This window comes from Lucilia sericata, unplaced genomic scaffold, assembly GCF_015586225.1.
Source record: "Lucilia sericata isolate MDLA Ls3-8-SP2 unplaced genomic scaffold, ASM1558622v1 Contig001972F_arrow, whole genome shotgun sequence".
NCBI classification, from domain to species: Eukaryota; Metazoa; Arthropoda; class Insecta; order Diptera; family Calliphoridae; genus Lucilia; species Lucilia sericata.
In genome coordinates, this window is record NW_023995843.1 from 3,888 (window position 1) to 23,371 (window position 19,484).

At 31.2% G+C, this 19,484-nt stretch overlaps 4 protein-coding genes across 4 annotated transcripts; 2 read left to right on the plus strand and 2 right to left on the minus strand.

Annotated features, from left to right (window-relative positions):
- Positions 1-7,828: 7,828 nt before the first annotated feature.
- LOC119613090 (complex I assembly factor ACAD9, mitochondrial) lies at positions 7,829-10,197 on the minus strand. The gene is made up of 5 exons (XM_037969026.1): positions 9,513-10,197; positions 8,952-9,456; positions 8,749-8,887; positions 8,505-8,690; positions 7,829-8,440 (listed from the first exon to the last, which is right to left on the minus strand). Exons 1-5 carry the CDS (start codon positions 10,090-10,092, stop codon positions 7,916-7,918), a joined length of 1,935 nt encoding a protein of 644 aa, XP_037824954.1. The 5' UTR covers positions 10,093-10,197; the 3' UTR covers positions 7,829-7,915.
- A 101-nt stretch (positions 10,198-10,298) lies between these two features.
- LOC119613087 (tyrosine--tRNA ligase, mitochondrial) lies at positions 10,299-12,029 on the plus strand. The gene is made up of 5 exons (XM_037969021.1): positions 10,299-10,484; positions 10,541-10,873; positions 10,938-11,509; positions 11,573-11,761; positions 11,819-12,029. The coding sequence occupies exons 1-5, from the start codon at positions 10,333-10,335 to the stop codon at positions 11,980-11,982; spliced, it is 1,410 nt and encodes a 469-aa protein (XP_037824949.1). The 5' UTR covers positions 10,299-10,332; the 3' UTR covers positions 11,983-12,029.
- On the minus strand, positions 12,018-13,068 carry LOC119613088 (nucleolin). Its single transcript, XM_037969023.1, has 2 exons — positions 12,882-13,068; positions 12,018-12,821 (listed from the first exon to the last, which is right to left on the minus strand). The coding sequence occupies exons 1-2, from the start codon at positions 12,882-12,884 to the stop codon at positions 12,039-12,041; spliced, it is 786 nt and encodes a 261-aa protein (XP_037824951.1). The 5' UTR covers positions 12,885-13,068; the 3' UTR covers positions 12,018-12,038.
- Positions 13,069-16,049: 2,981 nt separating this feature from the next.
- LOC119613091 (cyclin-dependent kinase 9) lies at positions 16,050-18,163 on the plus strand. Its single transcript, XM_037969028.1, has 5 exons — positions 16,050-16,176; positions 16,418-16,461; positions 16,521-16,900; positions 16,955-17,212; positions 17,269-18,163. The coding sequence occupies exons 3-5, from the start codon at positions 16,634-16,636 to the stop codon at positions 17,953-17,955; spliced, it is 1,212 nt and encodes a 403-aa protein (XP_037824956.1). The 5' UTR covers positions 16,050-16,176; positions 16,418-16,461; positions 16,521-16,633; the 3' UTR covers positions 17,956-18,163.
- Positions 18,164-19,484: the final 1,321 nt, after the last annotated feature.

A 19,484-nucleotide genomic window follows, 5' to 3' on the forward strand; every position in this document is an offset into this window, starting at 1 on the left:
CAACCACCTCAACAACAATACTCCAATTCCAATTTACTTCAGTACCACATATCGCAGCCCAAAACATATCGCGAGACAGATAGATACTTATACAAACACACTAATGTACATACATACATATGTATGTAGTACTTTGCAACTGGGAACGAACAAAAAAACTAGATCTAAAAGATACAATTATTGGCAAATCACATATAGCAAGGTCGATTTTTTTACACCCTTTTAACATGAATAAATTGATTTAATCCTGAAAAGGTAGTTTGAAGTATTTCACAGTTTTAAATAGTTTTAGTTTTTCTTATTTTATGTAGAACTTCCTTAGACCTTAATTGGCAATAAGACGGTTAAATCGCATATTTTTCTAAACCCCAAGAAAACCATTCAAATGCAATCTATTCGTCAATTTATCAACTATAGCATGTCAAATTATCGACTATAATCCAGTCAATGTATAGACTAATTTGTACTCAGACTAAAAACTATAGTCTATCAAAAATATCGACTATAGTTTTTCCATATTATCGACTATTGGCTAGTCAGACTATCGACTATTGTCTAGTCAGACTATCGACTATAGTCTAGTCAGACTATCAACTATAGTCAAATCAGACTAACAACAATAGTCTATTGGCTGTTATCTAGTCATAATATAGACTATAGTATACTTATTCATCGACTATAGTCTTGGCAGAATATCGATTAGAATATAGTCGGATAATCTATTCAGAATAAACTTAGACAATCAAATATAATTTAGTCAATTTATCGACTAAAGTCTAATCAGACTATCCACTTTAATTTAGTCAGACTATCGACTATAATTTATTTAATTTAAAGGCGACTTTTCGACTTTTTGCATTTTATGAAAAGTCGATTTTTCGACTTTTCGACTTTTTTCATTTAATTAAAAGTCGACTTTAAGACTTTTTTATAAATAGTCGACTTTTCCGAATTTTCGACTTTTTCCGACTTTTTTCGACTTTTCGATTTTTTTCGACTTTTTGACTATTTTCGAGTTTTTTCGACTATTTTTTTACTTTTTTCGAGTTTTTGACTTTTTTTCCACTTTTTTTAAATTTTCGACTATTTTTGACTTTTTTCTACAATTTTTGAGTTTTCGACTTTTTCCGACTTTTCGACTTTTTCCGACTTTTCGACTTTTTTCGACTTTTATTAACAAAGCCGCCTTTTCGATTTTTTTCACAGACGATAGTCAAGTTATCGACTTTTTTGGAACAAAATAGTCGACTTCGACTTTTTTAGACAAAAATTCGATTGTTCGATTATTCGAAAGTCGATTTATAGAACCCTATGGACTACAGTCTATTTAGACTATCAAATGTAGTCTAATCAACACTCGGCTACAATATACAAAGACTACCGATAATAGTCTACCCAGACAATCGACTATAATCCACTTAGATTATCGACTAAAATCTCAGGCCATTGATTATAAACTTCTAAGATTATTGGCTATCATCTATCCATACTATCGACTATACAAAATCTTCTGTCCAAAAGTAGACTATTACGCTTGGGTCTTCCTAAGCAAAATGCTGATGGTGTCTACTGTCAAGTTCATAAACAGAATAAAACACTCTGTCTGTGTACTAAAACTTTTAAATCTTCTATGTATTATACACTATTTAGCAAACTAATTTTCTCAACTGAAATTACTATCCTCCTACTAAGATTAATATAAAAGTTTTTTATCGAAATAATATTACAAAAAAACATTTAACAAATTTCTTCCAAAACATATTGTGTCAAAGGATACACAACAATTTTCAAAAATTTAACAAAAACACATACTCTCAAAATGAAATTATAATGAATAAAGAAGGAACTAGTAAAAACCATTAAACATATGAGTATCCTTTTCATATAACAAGGATACAAACATATGACAACAATATACATATTACACAGAGAGGCGAAGAACAAACGAATAAACTTCATTCTACTACCACTCAGTTAAACAGCTTCAAAGTGCGAGTTTGGTTGAGTATCTATAGCTAACAACCAATCCTCTAAATTTTTCAATCAATTGCAAAAGTTTTTATTTCTGTATATTATCATTGAGTAGTACGTACACTGTGTGTTTTGTTGTAGTCGGTTCGCTATGTTTTATATATACATACAAGCATACATACATACTTTAGGTAACATTGACTAGGTGTTGTTAGGTTGCTAGGAATTGGTTTTTGATATTGTTGTTTGGAAAGTTGTCGGGATGTTTTAGCTGCCCTCAAGAATACATCTCTTTGACTTAAATACCAAAAGAAGAGTAAGAAAAAAAGCATAAAACAATCATAAAATAAAAAAAAACGAAGACAATAAAATAAAAGGCAATAACAAGAAAAATAATGCGCACTGATGAGAAACAAAATGAGGAGGCAAATTTTTTAAAATAAACGAAAAACTCAAAAGAAATTTGAGGCAGTCAAGCCATTGAATGTAAAATGATATCAAAAACTTAAAAGAAACAACTAAAGTCACAAATAAATAATAAAAAAAGAAATAGAGAAACTTACAAAATATTACTAGAAGTACTACTAATAATGTAAATCGTAAAGAAATAGTCGTATAAATTAAAACATAAGTTGTCGCGAAATTACAAATAAAGCACATATCTATGCACACTTAGTTTCACCTCAATCTCAAACTAAACCCACAATTAACAAAAAAAAAAAACCCGAATAAAAACGAAACATTTACTTGAAGTTAATGTAATTTATACACACAGTCAATAGGGGAAAAATGACAACAGTAACAAAACTAAAAATCAAAAAAAAAAGCATGCAAAAGTTTTCATTTCATAAATTTTATTTATCTCAAACATAAAGACAACAATATTTTTATTTTATTTTGATAATAATCAACATTTTAAACTGGTATCAGTACAGCTTAAAGATGAAAGTCTTGTGAAGCAATAATGGCACAGACTCAATCACACATCACTTATATAACTTGTTATTATTATATCTAATAGAGATTAATGTAATAACATGCTAAGTAATATGGGTTTAAAATGGAATTTTTCAATCAATGAAAAATATTTGCACTATTTTGATGACATTTTATAAAATAGTTAACATGTCTATTGACATAAGTCAAATATTTATATTAAAGTTTTAGTTAATTTCTAATTCACTTCTAGTTCAGTTCCAGTTCAGTTCTAGTTCAGTTCTAGTTCAGTTCTAGCTCAGTTCTAGTTCAGTTCTAGTTCAGTTCTAGTTCAGTTCTAGTTCAGTTCTAGTTCAGTTCTAGTTCAGTTCTAGTTCAGTTCTAGTTCAGTTCTAGTTCAGTTCTAGTTCAGTTCTAGTTCAGTTCTAGTTCAGTTCTAGTTCAGTTCTAGTTCAGTTCTAGTTCAGTTCTAGTTCAGTTCTAGTTCAGTTCAGTTCAGTTCTAGTTCAGTTCTAGTTCAGTTCTAGTTGTTCTAGTTCAGTTCTAGTTCAGTTCTAGTTCAATTCTAGTTCAGTTCTAGTTCAGTTCTAGTTCAGTTCTAGTTCAGTTCTAGTTCAGTTCTAGTTCAGTTCTTGTTCAGTTCTAGTTCAGTTCTAGTTCAGTTCTAGTTCAGTTCTAGTTCAGTTCTAGTTCAGTTCTAGTTCAGTTCTAGTTCAGTTCAAGTTCAGTTCTAGTTCAGTTCTAGTTCAGTTCTAGTTCAATTCTAGTTCAGTTCTAGTTCAGTTCTAGTTCAGTTCTAGTTCAGTTCTAGTTCAGTTCTAGTTCAGTTCTAGTTCAGTTCTAGTTCAGTTCTAGTTCAGTTCTAGTTCAGTTCTAGTTCAGTTCTAGTTCAGTTCTAGTTCAGTTCTAGTTCTAGTTCAGTTCTAGTTCAGTTCTAGTTCAGTTCTAGTTCAGTTCTAGTTCAGTTCTAGTTCAATTCTAGTTCAGTTCTAGTTCAGTTCTAGTTCAGTTCTAGTTCAGTTCTAGTTCAGTTCTAGTTCAGTTCTAGTTCAGTTCTAGTTCAGTTCTAGTTCAGTTCTAGTTCAGTTCTAGTTCAGTTCTAGTTCAGTTCTAGTTCAGTTCTAGTTCAGTTCTAGTTCAGTTCTAGTTCAGTTCTAGTTCAGTTCTAGTTTAATTCTAGTTTAGTTCTAGTTCAGTTCTAGTTCAGTTCTAGTTCAGTTCTAGTTCAATTCTAGTTCAGTTCTAGTTCAGTTCTAGTTCAGTTCTAGTTCAGTTCTAGTTCAGTTCTAGTTCAGTTCTAGTTCAGTTCTAGTTCAGTTCTAGTTCAGTTCTAGTTCAGTTCTAGTTCAGTTCTAGTTCAGTTCTAGTTCAGTTCTAGTTCAGTTCTAGTTCAGTTCTAGTTCAGTTCTAGTTCAGTTCTAGTTCAGTTCTAGTTCAGTTCTAGTTCAGTTCTAGTTCAGTTCTAGTTCAGTTCTAGTTCAGTTCTAGTTCAGTTCTAGTTCAGTTCTAGTTCAGTTCTAGTTCAGTTCTAGTTCAGTTCTAGTTCAGTTCTAGTTCAGTTCTAGTTCAGTTCTAGTTCAGTTCTAGTTCAGTTCTAGTTCAGTTCTAGTTCAGTTCTAGTTCAGTTCTAGTTCAGTTCTAGTTCAGTTCTAGTTCAGTTCTAGTTCAGTTCTAGTTCAGTTCTAGTTCAGTTCTAGTTCAGTTCTAGTTCAGTTCTAGTTAGTTCAGTTCTAGGTAAGTTTTAGTTGAGATGTAGTTCACTGGGATTCAGTCTGTCTATTTGGTGCGTTTAGAGTATCGACTGTGGTCTTCTCCGACAATCTTCTCCCTATTCAAACTATTAAAGTAAACAAAATTAACTTCTTTTTATTTCTATGGTATTTTTCCAAATTCCAATTTTTTATTATGTACTTATGACAATATAATAAATTAAATAGTAAAACTTCAATTTATGTAAGTTCATTCATATAACAAACATTTTTTAAAAACTTACCTTAGTTTTATTGCTAATTTTAATACTTGTTACTGCTTCCACATTATTTTACAGCGAAAAATTACATTAGTTTTCACACTCGAAATACTGGGTTTAAAAATAGTACTTTATTTTTTACACCAGTTTCTTTTATAAGAGTACAAAATTACGATTTAAATAATTATTATTTTTATTTCATTTGCAATTTCAAGCATTTAACTGCAACAACTAAATAACAAAAAATATATAGCGCATTAATAAAGTATAAAAATAACAACAAGTATGTATAAATGTTAAGACAAATGACGAGCAACGCAAAACAAATTTATCATTTTTTTAAACATACAAATCTATATAGTATAGATATTTTAAATATATAACACAAGCAGAGCAGAATGGAGGGAGGTATTAGCCAACAGCCCAAGAAAAATTAATAAGAAATCAATAAATTCACCAAAAATATGCAAGAAAAAAGTAATTCATACATTTGTGTTTATTTTTAATTACAAATTTGCACTTCATGAAAAAAACGCATAATTTTTGTTGACTCTCACAATTTTAGTTGCTCATTTCTTCTCAGTATTTTACATACGATTGTTAACGATTGCCTTAGGTATATTTTACTAATATATTCGTTTTTGTAAATGTCATACTAATGCTATGACTTTGGTGCTAATGCAACGAACTGTTTTAACTGACGGTGGAAATGAACAACACCAAAAGTCACTAAATATTCAAACGCAATTGAGAAAGTATCTCTGTGGCAGTTTTTTGTCTTGTATTTTATAAATATTTAATAATTTTGTTTAACTAACTGTTGTTTTGGCTATGGCGTGTGAAAATATTTTTTTATCTTAAAGCATTTTTTATATTCTATAGTACAATAGTTCGATTTTAGTTCAATTCTAATTCAGATTTTGTTCAGTACTAGATCAGTTATGGTTCTACTTCTATTCTATGTAGTAGATTTCTGGTTGAGTTCTAGTTGAGTTCTGATTGAGTTCTAGTTGCGTCCCAGTTGAGTTCAAGTTGAGTTCTAGTTCAATACTAGTTCAGTTCTAATTCAGTTATATTTCAGTTGTAGTTGATTTCTGGTTGAGTTTTGGTTCAGTTCTAGTACAGATCAGTTCTACTTAAGTTCATGTTTAGTTCAGTTCTAGTTTAGTTCTGCTTCAGTTCTAGTTCAGTTTTAGTTTAGTTCTAGATCAGTTCTAGTTCAATTCTACTTCCGTTCTAGTTCAATTCTAGTTCAGTTCTAGTTCAGTTCCAGGTTAGTTTTAGTTCAGTTCTAGTTCATTTCTAGTTTAGTTCTAATTCGGTTTAGTTTAGATCTAGTTCAGTTTTTGTTCATTTCTAGTACAGTTCTAGTTCCTTAAACAGGTTCTAATTCAGAATATAAATGGAACTCAAAAGAAAACTTTCATTTGTAAATCAATAATTATACAAAAGTTTTTAAAAACTTCACAAAAAAATTGCAATTCTGAAAATTAAAAACAGACCTTCAGAAACAAAGTTCGTTAAAAGGAATCTCCAAAAAATTGTAGTTTAATTCTTATTTGCAACATGTTTAAATGTGTGTGTTTGTGTTGGTTGAAAATTTGTTTTGCGTTTATCTTTTCTTTTAGCTGCCTTTTTTGCGTCATTTATTTAATATTTTTATTTTATTGTTGTAGTTATTAGTTAAACTTTAATCATTATAAATAAAAATTACTTTTTTAATTGCTGATACAACAGCTTTGTCTGTAAAAAACTTGTTTTTTCTCGTGTAGTTTTTTGCGTATTGTTGTTGTAATTATTGCATTTACATACACATTTTTTTCTTTGCAGCGTCATCCATATTGATTTTTTTCGGCGAATTTTTTTCTTTGCTGCTTGAATTTGTTCACTTGCACTTTACACTTTATTTTTACGAATTATTTATTTGTTTTTATTTTATAAATAGATTGTTTATTTGTTATACACTTCACATTAGTTTGTTTTTTGTTTATTTCCTTTTCACACAATATTTTAAACAATAAGTTTTTTTCGCTGATAGCGAATCTCTACCCGAGCCCTGCGCCGACAAATATTAACGAAAGCGGCGGTGGCGGCTGACACTAAAAATATCGGCGGCGGTTTAAAATCGACCGTAAGCCGGCTAAGTTCTCAAATACGCTTAATTTTTAAATTTTCAAAGATTTTAATTAATAACGGAATCCGAGAGATAAATATGTGGGATTTTGTATATAATTTATAACAACAAAGTATGTACTTAAGTTGCAGGGATGGAAAAAAATAAAAAAATATTTAAAAAAATTTGATTAATTCTTAAAAATTGATGATGATTTTCCCAGGTATTTATTTTTGCTTCATTGTGTAATCTATATAATAAAATTTTGAATAATCTATATAACATTTTAATTTGTTTTTTTTAACCTTAATTTGTAATACACCATTAAAAGCGCCTCTCAAAGAACTGTCACATGATATCAAAATTAATTATCATTCCTTTACGTGAACGTCAGTACCTTAGTACGAGATGACAAAAGTTAATTTATTTTCAATAGCAGTCGGCGTTAACATGGCAACCAGCAGATCCACTTGCATTATTTTACAGACACATTGCCATTCAAGTGCTTGCCGTAACCAAAATCCTAGGGGGTCCGCGAAGACCAACGAAAAATTCAAAAAGTACCTTTTGAAGAACGAAAAAGTACCAAAAAAATGAAAAATTTTCGACGGCGGTGGCTTTGACATTTTGTTCGACGGTTAGGCTTAGATTAGGCTATAAACCGTTTTAACGGCTTGAGCAACTGTTTTATCATCTAGAAATTCATGCAGAGGAAAATGATAGCCGTAATTAAACTGTATGTAATTTATAAGGAACTGCAATTACTTTATTGCTGTTATTTTTCTTGGATTTAAAAACTAATTTATAACAAATAAATTAAAATCAGCTCATTATTACTTTTTCTGTTTTTTGTCTATACGATTACTTTTTATTTAGCTCAACATATTATTTTACAAAAATAAACTTAATTTTTCGTTAACAAAATCCTAAAAATTATACGTCAATGGGTGAGTAGCAAAATAGCCTTTACTCTTAACGATTTGTCTCGATAACCGCTGCAAATTGTTATCATTATTAACAAATTGTCCATTAAAGATTTCCTGAGCCAATGTCTTTACTTTATCACGACCATCACAACAAATAGTCATGGCCGTTAACATTTCATGATCAGCCAATTGTAAACCAATACAATAGGAGCGAGAGGCACGAGCTACACTGGCAAACATGGCATAAATTGTGGTGACCATATCAGCCAAACGTCTCGCCTCATTATGACGTTCAACAATACCATTGCCATAACGGGTAAACAAAAGATCTACCGACATTTGTAAACGGGCCACAGAATGTTCTATGCACAAAGCCGCCGGCTCAAGGGTGGGGTGAACATTTTCCTTAAGATCCATTTCGGTTTTGGGATTATCAATACTTGATCTTTCCATGAATTTAGAGAATATGTGTCCCGGATGGAAGAGGGGATTACGCTGCATGCGTATATTATCGCCCATTAGAGTCTAAATTAGAAAATTTAAATTTTAATCAAAATGTTAATTACTTTTAAGAAAATTAAGCACTTACTCCCGCATGTTGTAGACCAGTTAAAGCTATATAAATGCTTAAGTTGTCAATTGATTCTCCTAGCGTATAAAGTTGGGCAGCATTACGGAAATAGGTTTCAGTTTTTTGTCCCGCGTGTAAACATTTGGGTCCAATGATATCTAAAGATGTAGTGCAAATGTTAAAAAGTTCCTTAAGGGTGTGATACTAGAGATTAAAAACAAAATTAATTTACTTTCATTAACAAAATTTACATAACACTTGCCTTGGTTATAGCCGATTCTAGAGCCACATCAGGAGATTTAAATTCATCTAACAAACCAGCTGTCATATAAATCATACTTTCAATGCTATATATTGATAAACAAGATCTAGCCAAATGAGTTTGCACCGATTCCAAATCTCTGTAGAAAGCACAGATAAACATTATACTAAATAAATACAAATCTTTGTCTTTCTCAAACTTACTTGAGCACTACACCACATTGTTTCTTGTCTATACAATGATGAGATATTTCATTGAGAATATTTTTCGCCATACCTAAACCCAACATAGAATTACGTAAACGACTGGATCTTAATAAAGTATCGGCTACCACATTGCCCTCATGAGCATGACCCAGAACACAACTATCCGAAACACGCACATTTTCCAAAGTTAAAGTTTGTGTTGTGGTGGCTTTGCAGCCCAAAGTTTGGTGTCTTTCACCCAACTTTACACCGGGTGTAGAAGAATCGATCAGAAATATTGTTGTGGAACGGCCAGCTTCACTTTGTATATTGGCTTTTTGAGTTTGGGCAACGATTAAGAACAATTGTGAAGCATCTGAGGTTTTTGGTGGGGAAACAACAAAAGCTTTGCTGCCATTTAACACCCAACTGTGTGATTCTACTTCTTGCTGTGCTTTGGTATGGAAAAATTCATCCTCAGCAGCTTCCCATTCATAAATGGCTTCGGAGGCCACTAGGGAACCTAGAATTAACGTAAATGAGATTGGCTGTCAAGATTCTTAGGAGAAGACCACTTACCATTTGCCAATTTAGGCAAAAATCTTTGTTTTTGCTCTGCCGAACCCATTTCTTGTATAATATCAATAATACTGCGATGTCCCAGCAGACCCAAAGCCACCTCTGTTGCCTGTGACTCCGGCTCGGAAGCCATCAAGCTTTCACTATAACCCCAGCCTTTGCCATCAAAATCCAGACTTACATTAGCTCCGTACAAACCCAATTGCTTTAAATTATCAGCCAAATCGGCTGGCATAGTGTGAGTAGCACTGGCCTTTTGACTGTCAAAATCTTCCGCAAAGAAGTTTTTCAAAGGCAACAATTCATTTTGAAGACGGGCCATGTCTTCACGATTTATTACCTCAGGATAGGCCAGCAATTCATTATCCACTAAGCCCACGAAAAAGTTTTTAACTAAAGGCAAACGGGCGGGTAGTTTGCTGGAGGGCTGTTCTGCAACTTGTTCCTCATGTTCGGGTGCATCGGTAATAGAGGAAGAAGTGGCTTGACTGCCAAAAGATTTGTAGTTGGAGGCACATCTTTTTATTAAATTAAAGGAAGTTTTGTTGAAAAAACTTTTGCTTTTATTTATATTTAACATTTTTAATTGATTTAATAAATTATTAAACTTTTAAGTTCACGTAATTCTATTGGCTAAAAAATGCACACTGTTCTGCTTCTTCTTCCTTAAAGCTGATAAAGCAGTACTAATGAAGTGATAACACAGCTGTTTTGACAGCTGTTATTTGTTTTGAAAACATTAAACAGCTGTTTATTTTTGGAGACAAAAGTGTAGACTTTTCTCAGTCATTCTTCTTTTTTTGCATTTTTCATACATGTTATGTATGTTAACAAAATGTTTTCCCGAAAATTATTAAAATTTCAGCAAAAACTGAATAATGCCTTACATTTTAAACGTTGCTTTACACAAAGAAATCTTTTGGCCTTAAGTGATCGAGGTTTTTTCCAAGATATGTTTCCGGATAGCGCTGGGTATGTAGTTTTTTTGGAACCTCTTAACCTAACCTTAATGCAATGACTATTTACAGGCCTCAAATGAAAAAAATATTCGATTCTGCTCCTCAAACGATATATGCGGGCTTTGATCCTACCGCTGACAGTTTGCATGTGGGTAATTTATTGGTTATAATGGGTCTATTGCACTGTCAAAGAGCTGGCCATAACCCCATAGCTTTGGTGGGAGGAGCTACCGGCTTAATAGGCGATCCCAGTGGACGTAAAACAGAACGTAGTCAATTGCAAGACTCGATAGTGGAACACAATTTGGAGGCGATTAAAAAGCAACTGGAAAAGGTATTCCAAAATCATTTAGATTGTTTGTGGGATGATAAGAAACACAAACATCCTCTGCCGGAATTAAGGTAACATGTCAACTTCACACTCTTGGCAAGATTTATAGCTAATTTATTCTAATATCTCCTTCAGAATAGTTAATAATGCCGACTGGTATAAAAGTCTTAACATTATAGACTTCATAGCTCATACAGGGAGACATTTTCGTTTGGGGCAAATGCTTTCTAGGTCTTCAGTGCAGTCTCGATTGGAAGCCGAAGGTGGCATGAGTTTCACCGAATTTACTTATCAAACTTTTCAGGCTTATGATTGGTTGCATTTACTGCGTACTTACAATTGTCGTTTTCAATTGGGCGGTTCCGATCAAATGGGCAATTTAATGTCGGGCCATGAATTAATAAGTAGAGCTGAGAAAAAAGATGTGTTCGGCTTAACTTTACCCATAGTAACCGATGAGGAGGGTGATAAATTTGGTAAATCAGCCGGCAATGCCGTGTGGTTGGATGGTAATAAAACTTCAGCATTTGCTCTTTATCAATTCTTTGTAAGACGACCCGATTCAGAAGTGGAAAAATTGTTGAAATTATACACCTTTTTGCCTCTAGAAGAAATCGATTTTCTTATGCAGGAACACAGAAAAGAGCCAGAGAAAAGAAAGGCTCAAACCATTTTGGCCGAAGATATAACACTGTTGGTTCATGGCGGTAAGTTTCCAGAAAACTATTTAAATTATTTTCAATTTATTTTAAAAACTTATTTTCTTTTAGAAAAGGGTTTAAAACAAGCTGAAACCATAACAAATGCCTTGTACAAGGGCAATGTAGAAGGTTTGGCGGAATTAGATCACAATGAAATCAAACAGACTTTGGCAGGAGCCACTTTAGTAGAAATACTAGCAGAACCTGATATGAGCATGCTAAAAATGGCCATGAAAGCAAAATGTTTTCCCACAGAAGGTATTTAATGCAATTTATTCAAAATTTTACATTTTACTAATATTTTCCACATTCCAGCTGATGCTATTAGAATTATCACAGCCGGCGGTTTTTATGTCAATCAAAAACGTAGTCAAAATATAGCGGAACTTGTTACCCAGGGTATACATGTGCTTAAAAACGGTTTAACTTTACTGCGTGTGGGAAAACGCAACTTTTATATAGTAAAATGGTTAAAATAATTGTAAATAATAATTATAATAAAACGCCTGTTGACTTTGTTTTTAAACATAACTTTTTATTTACGTCTTGGTGCACCACCACCGGGACCCGGCTTCTTGCGCCATCTTTTACTGGCCTCCACCACATGGGCAATTTCTTTCTTAATATTTTTATCGTAAAACTTACCACTCTTTGTAAAGGTTTTATGTTCATTACGCATTTCAGCTAATTTACGATTTTTCTGTTTCATTATATTTTTCTTATTGGCCGATTTCTTTTTACCCGCCTCCGAAAATTGTACCTTTATAAAACGCCCCTGCAATTCAGTATTATGGAGTTCAAAACCACGTTGATAACTTTCCAAATCGTTCATTTCGACAAAAGCAAAACCTCCCCTTCGTTGTTTAGGTATACGCACCGACCTTACAGAACCTTTGGTGCTAAATAGATCTTCCAAGTCTCCTTTTTGGGTGTCAAAACTTAAATTGGTAACATATAAAACATAACGATTGGTTTTTGAGGCACCCTTTCTTAATTGTTCCAACTGGGCTTTTGACAGACCATTTTTACCCACGGGAGTATTATCTGTTTCTTCTACCTTATCAGTTTCAGTAGAATCCTTCATTTCTTCATCACCTTGTTGGCCCTCTTCAATGTCTTGTTCACTTTCAGATTCATCTTCTGTTGTTTCTTCTTCATCACTTTGGTCTTTATCCTCATAAGTGCCATCCATGATTTCTTGTCTTTTGACATCATCGAAATTTCCCAACAAATCGGCAGAATCATCATTTACGGGTTTGCGTATCTTATCGGGTTTCACAAAATCCTCCACACAGTAATCACTATCCGATGAAGAATCCTATTGAAAATAAAATTTTATAAAAACATAAATTTACAGGAATTTTACAAAATTATTCACCATTTTGTTGAATGGATTTTATTTAATCGGTTGTGTTTTAACTCGAGGTAGTTTTTTTTATTTAATATTTTAAAGTAAATTAGATAATTTTTAAAATTTATTATTTTTCCAAACGTTACAAACAATAAAAATTATTTCTACTCAATGTTTACATTTTTTGACAATGCACGTGTAGGTTGACAGTTGGTGTAAAAAGTTGATAAGTGAAATTTAGCAAATTAAAAAAGTAGTTGGCAATGCGTTTTTAATAACGAAAATGGTACAAAAATAGTGAAAATTAGAATTTTAAGTATGATTTTTAGTGAAAAATTTTGATTACAAGTAAAAAATGCGATGACGGTGCCAAAACTATGAAAACCTTGATTTTTAGTGAAATTTTCATTATTTGTTAAAATTTGTTTTTTAGTTGTAATTGAATTTTTGAAGAATATGATGATTAGCGAATAATCGAACTATAAGTGAAAATTTGCATTTTTGATGAATAATATTTAGGTAGACAATTAGATTAGTAATCATATTTTCAGTAAAAATCATATTTTTATAGAAAAAAAATAGATTTTTAGGTCAAATTTGAACTTTTAGTGAAAAATCGAATTTTTTAGTGAAAAATCGAATTTTTTAGTGAAAAATCGAATTTTTAGTGAAAAATCGAATTTTTAGTGAAAAATCGAATTTTTAGTGAAAAATCGAATTTTTAGTGAAAAATCGAATTTTTAGTAAAAATTTATATTTTTAGTAAAAAGTCGAAAATTTTGTGATAAATTGTATAGTTGGTGAAAAATTGGATTTTAGCAAAAATTTGGATTTTAGTAAAAAATAAAATTTTTTGCCAATTAATAATAAGGGTGTAAACGAATTGTTAGTAAAAATGTTTGTTTTTGTTAAAGAGAATAGGATTTTTAGCGATAAGCCAGATCTTAATTAAAAATATGTTTGATATTTAGTAAAAAACAGTTTTTTTTTTTGGTAAAAAAATCGAATTTTTAGTGAAAAATCGAATTTTTAGTGAAAAATCGAATTTTTAGTGAAAAATCGAATTTTTAGTGAAAAATCGAATTTTTAGTAAAAATTTATATTTTTAGTAAAAAGTCGAAAATTTTGTGATAAATTGTATAGTTGGTGAAAAATTGGATTTTAGCAAAAATTTGGATTTTAGTAAAAAATACAATTTTTTGCCAATTAATAATAAGGCCGTAAACGAATTGTTAGTAAAAATGTTTGTTTTTGTTAAAGAGAATAAGATTTTTAGCGATAAGCCAGATCTTAATTAAAAATATGTTTGATATTTAGTAAAAACCAGTTTTTTTTTTGGTAAAAAAATTGGATTTCTAAAAAATAAACGAAATTTTGAAGAATAATCGAATAATTTAATTAATGAAAGATTGATTAAAAAAGCGATATGTATAGCGAAAAGTTAGATTAGACTTTAGTTTTTTGAATGAAGGAAAAATGTATATTGCCTACTATATTTTTAATAATAAACAGTACTTTTAGTGAGAACTTCTTGAAAGTTTAGCTCTTAATTAAGTTTCGGATAAACGGAATTTTGTTTTTTGGTGATAATTCCATTTTTTTGATAAGTAAAATCAGTTTCTGGTGATTCGAAATTTTGTCTATTTATCAGTCCTATTATAGAATTCCATTCTAAGCGAAAGTGAAATTATTTTTAGTGAATATATTTAAAAACAAGTAAGAAATTATAGTCGGGCGAGGCCGACCATATAATACCCTACACCTGTTACAAAAATAAAATGTGATTTAGTTTTCATAATAAAGCATTTAAGTTGACTTGTGTCAGATACATATACTTAAGCCATTTATTGTTGAATAAAATTGTGGACATTTAAGTCAAATTTTGAAGGGGGATTTGTATAGGGGCTATGGTCAAATGAGACCCTATAATTATAAAATTCATGCGAGACATCAAGGCTAGTATAGAACTTGGTTTTGCAGCTTTTTGTCGAGATACGAGTATATTAAACATAATTATAAACTTAAAATCCCTATTCGTCGTTTTCAGTTGTATGGGGTCTAGGTGAAATAATGGACCGATGTTAACCATTTTCAATAAGCTTCGTCTCCGGTACCATAGAAGATCATGTGCCAAATTTCATTGAATTATCTTCAAAATTGCGACCTGTAGTTTGATTACAAGGTTTACAAGCCCTATTCGGGGGTTCAGTTGTATGGGGGCTAGGTGAGAAAATGGACCGATGTTAACCATTTTCAATAGGCTTCGTCTCTGGGACAATAGAAGATCATGTGCCAAATTTCATTGAATTATCTTCAAAATTGAGACCTGTAGTTTGATTACAAGGTTTACAAGCCCTATTCGGGGGCTCAGTTGTATGGGGGCTAGGTGAAATAATGGACCAATATTAACCATTTTCAATAGGCTTCGTCCCTGGGCCAATAGAAGATCATGTGCCAAATGTCATTGAATTATCTTCAAAATTGCGACCTGTAGTTTGATTACAAGGTTTACATGGACGGACAGACGGACGGACGGACAGACGGACGGACATAGCTAAATCGACTCGGAAAATGATTCTAAGCCGATTGGTATACTTTAAGGTGGGTATAGGACCAATATTAGCGTTACAAACATCAGCACAAATCCAATATACCCTCCGCACTAAAGTGGTGTAGGGTATAAATATACATAAAAAAGCAATAATAACATACGAAATGTTGGATTTTTAGTCAGATTTATATATAAAATTGGATTTTTACTAATTCAGAATGAAAATAGCTTTTAATAAAAACTCATACTTTTAGTGAAAACTCGTACTTTTAGATAAAAATTGGATTTTTAGTGACAAACAGGAACTGTATAAATAAAAAAAAAAATTTATATTTTCATAAATACTCCAAAATTACATGTTGTTTTTAAATAAAATTTACATTTTAGCAATATTGAGCCAATTTTTAGTATTGTAGATATGGGTTTTAAAAATATATACTAATAATTGAGTATTTAAAGCTGTTCTGGATATATTTCGATTAAATTTTCCCATTTCTAAAACCATTTCTGAAAACTGCTTCTATTATTAAAATTAATATATATTTATCCACTGTAGTTTTCGCATTGCCATTTCTGTTAATAAACATTTTTTACAGTGTACGTCACGTTATACGCAAACACAAAATACAACTATGTATGTGTTGATTTTCTTTCACTCTCTGTCAAAGAAAAAACACTTTTTACAATTTTGTTTTATTTATCGAAAAAATAAAGAAAATTTAAATAAATTTCACAATTATTAGCAAATTTATAGGAATTATTTAAGCAAAAGTAAGTTATTTTTCTAAAGCAATAAGAAAGAACCACTCTAATGTAAACAAACATATAATTTTAAACTAGGAATACTTAAAATTCCAAGGATAATACATTTACAATTGTCTACTTAGTGGAGTGGTGTTTTTCTATTGTGAAAGTTATTAGTAACTCCAGCAGGTTGTTGTTACTAAAAACTATTGGATTATAATTAAATAGTTAACTAAATTCTAATAGTTTTACCTGTTAATTGTTTTAGTTTGTTAGCAATACCCTTGAGCCTACATATTGTTTAACTTTATGGTAAGTCTTCTTCTTGTCTTAATCACTCCTGCTGGTATTAATAATTTACCAATTTGCAGGCCAAATTTTGCTGTCTAGAATTTCCTTGAAATTGTAAAACTCTTTAGTAAACAATTTCAAAACTTCTTATTGCCAAAATATTTTTGCAATATTTAGTCAGTATCTAACCAACATGCAGCAGCAACAACAGATGATGCAACGTGTTGGGCAACCACAACCGAGTACACCAACCAGTTCGGCCCGCAATATGTCGTTATTTGATAAACAGAAATATATAGAAGACTATGATTTCCCATATTGTGATGAATCTTCTAAATATGAAAAAGTGGCCAAAATTGGTCAGGGCACTTTCGGTGAGGTGTTTAAGGCGAGAGAGAAGAAATCCAATAAAAAGTTTGTAGCCATGAAAAAAGTTTTAATGGATAATGAAAAGGAAGGGGTAAGTTTGTTGTCTTGGTTGTTATTTTAAATAATTGTTATCGTTCCTCTTTAGTTTCCTATTACTGCCTTGAGAGAAATTCGAATTTTACAACTTCTCAAACATGAGAATGTGGTTAATCTTATAGAAATTTGTCGCACCAAGGCTACGGCCAATAATGGTTATCGTTCAACCTTTTATTTGGTGTTTGATTTCTGTGAGCATGATTTGGCTGGTTTGTTGTCGAATATGAATGTGAAATTCAGTTTGGGAGAAATTAAAAAAGTCATGCAACAACTGCTGAATGGTCTTTATTATATACATAGTAATAAGGTAAGGAATAAAAACTTTTCTTAGATTTCTTTGTATTAATATCCTGCTTTATTTAGATTCTTCATCGTGATATGAAAGCTGCCAACGTATTAATAACCAAACATGGTGTTTTAAAATTAGCCGATTTCGGTTTAGCTCGCGCCTTTAGTATACCAAAGAATGATGCCAAAAATCGTTATACAAATCGTGTGGTAACACTTTGGTATCGTCCTCCCGAACTTTTGTTAGGAGATCGCAACTATGGTCCACCTGTCGATATGTGGGGTGCTGGTTGTATTATGGCGGAAATGTGGACACGTTCCCCCATTATGCAGGGTAATACAGAACAACAGCAATTGATTTTAATCTCACAATTGTGTGGTTCCTTTACACCCGACGTCTGGCCCGGCGTAGAAGAATTGGAATTGTATAAATCCGTTGAATTGCCTAAAAATCAAAAGAGACGTGTTAAAGAACGTTTGCGTCCCTATGTCAAAGATCCCAATGGCTGTGATTTGTTGGACAAACTTTTAACTTTAGATCCGAAGAAACGTATTGATGCCGATACAGCTCTAAATCATGATTTCTTTTGGACTGATCCTATGCCTTGTGATTTGGGCAAAATGTTGTCGCAACATTTGCAAAGTATGTTCGAGTATTTGGCTCAACCTAGAAGAACCAATCAAATGCGTAATTATCATCAGCAAATGGCTACCATGAATCAAAAACCACCAGATAATACCATGATTGATCGTGTGTGGTAAAGTTTAGACTCTTAAACAGACTGCAGGATAATAACATATGTTGCTCTGAAACTTTTTCCATAATGCCTAAAACAACTTACTGATTTTGAGGTTCATTTAGTTATGGTTTTTTTATATAAACTATATATTATTATTTGTTTAGTTTTTAAGGTTATATTTTAGGATTTAAAAAAAAACATGTTTCAAAACTTTTTTTGTAATAAGAAATAGAAAAAAATAGGTTTGTATTAAAAGAAATAAAAAAATGTACTATTATTGTACGAAAATTTTAATATAATTAATGTGTTTTTAATTGAAATAGTAAAAATTTCACTTTAGTTATACAGAACATCGGACTTTTAGAGAAATTTTGGAATTTTTAGTAAAAATTTGAATTTTTAATAAAAAATGGAAAGGAACAAATTTTTTTGTGGAAGTGACATTTAGATTTGTGTTTAGATGTTCTTGTGAAACATAGTTATAAACCTAGGCCTCCCCCGGACCTGTTGTAAGCTTCTTTAACCATGTCTCTGATGGGAATAGAACTTATTAAATAAAACTACTTTTTGTTTATTTAACGCGAAAAATACACTTTATTTACTTTTTATAGTTTTCTGGTTTTCTTTTTTAGTACAATAAAACGCCAGCCATTTTGTTTTTATAGTTTTCAAATTGATTGCTTATTTTGTTATTGTTATTTCTCAACTACTCATACTATGGTTAAATATACAAAATTATAATTAAACTAGTAATTTATAAAAACAAAATAACAAATTTTTAAAATTTTAAAATTTTAAATTAATAAAACTAGACAAGTTCCTCTATTAGATAATTGGTGTTTTGTTATGATTTTAGACTATATACAAGATAAATAAAAACTGTTTTGAATAAAAAGAAATTTTCTATAATTTATTACAAAAATTAAGGATTAATGGAAATTTGAATTATTTCATTGAAAGTAAAACGACAACTTTTCGTTTAATGATTCTAGGTTATCGCACTTGGATTTGGATAAATCCCTCCACTCGTCCCTTACTTTATTCTATGAAGTTGAAAGCGAGAACAGAGTATAAATCAAAAGTATTATTTGGTTTCCATCAGTATAAAGTTCAAGAGTTTCAATGGTTTCTAACTTATATCTGGAGTATTTTCTTCATCTGTCGAAAACATAATCTCACATTGAGGTAAAACGAATGCAACAACATTCAACCAAAAGGTTAATTTCTACGTTCCGTACGTTTCTGGCTTATGGAAACGATACATTTAACTCCATATATATTTCGGAGCCTGAATTGCGACACCGTACATCTTCCGCATAAAATCGTTTAAAACAGAAATGAGTGATGCTGAATGATTTTAAAATATCATACATTTTTAGGTTAGGATGTCACAAAAAAGGAAGAAGATAGATGTTAAGCCTTTATTTTAAAGTCAACAGATTGGACCTTCAGATAACATAATAGAATTTGCTCTGAAATAGGTTTTATAACGGACTTTTATTAAACTTTAGGACACAAAATCTCAAAAATTTATTAGGATGGGGAAATTTT

Coding starts and splice junctions, on each gene's coding strand:
- LOC119613090 (XM_037969026.1), bottom strand. CDS start 10,092: ATGTTAAATATAAATAAAAGCAAAAGTTTTTTCAACAAAACTTCCTTT. Junction 9,457..9,512: donor TTTGCCTAAATTGGCAAATG/GTAAGTGGTCTT, acceptor CGTTAATTCTAG/GTTCCCTAGTGGCCTCCGAA. Junction 8,691..8,748: donor TAGAATCGGCTATAACCAAG/GCAAGTGTTATG, acceptor TTTAATCTCTAG/TATCACACCCTTAAGGAACT.
- LOC119613091 (XM_037969028.1), top strand. CDS start 16,634: ATGCAGCAGCAACAACAGATGATGCAACGTGTTGGGCAACCACAACCG. Junction 16,901..16,954: donor TGGATAATGAAAAGGAAGGG/GTAAGTTTGTTG, acceptor GTTCCTCTTTAG/TTTCCTATTACTGCCTTGAG. Junction 17,213..17,268: donor ATTATATACATAGTAATAAG/GTAAGGAATAAA, acceptor TGCTTTATTTAG/ATTCTTCATCGTGATATGAA.
- LOC119613087 (XM_037969021.1), top strand. CDS start 10,333: ATGTATGTTAACAAAATGTTTTCCCGAAAATTATTAAAATTTCAGCAA. Junction 10,485..10,540: donor ATGTTTCCGGATAGCGCTGG/GTATGTAGTTTT, acceptor GACTATTTACAG/GCCTCAAATGAAAAAAATAT. Junction 11,510..11,572: donor AACACTGTTGGTTCATGGCG/GTAAGTTTCCAG, acceptor ATTTTCTTTTAG/AAAAGGGTTTAAAACAAGCT.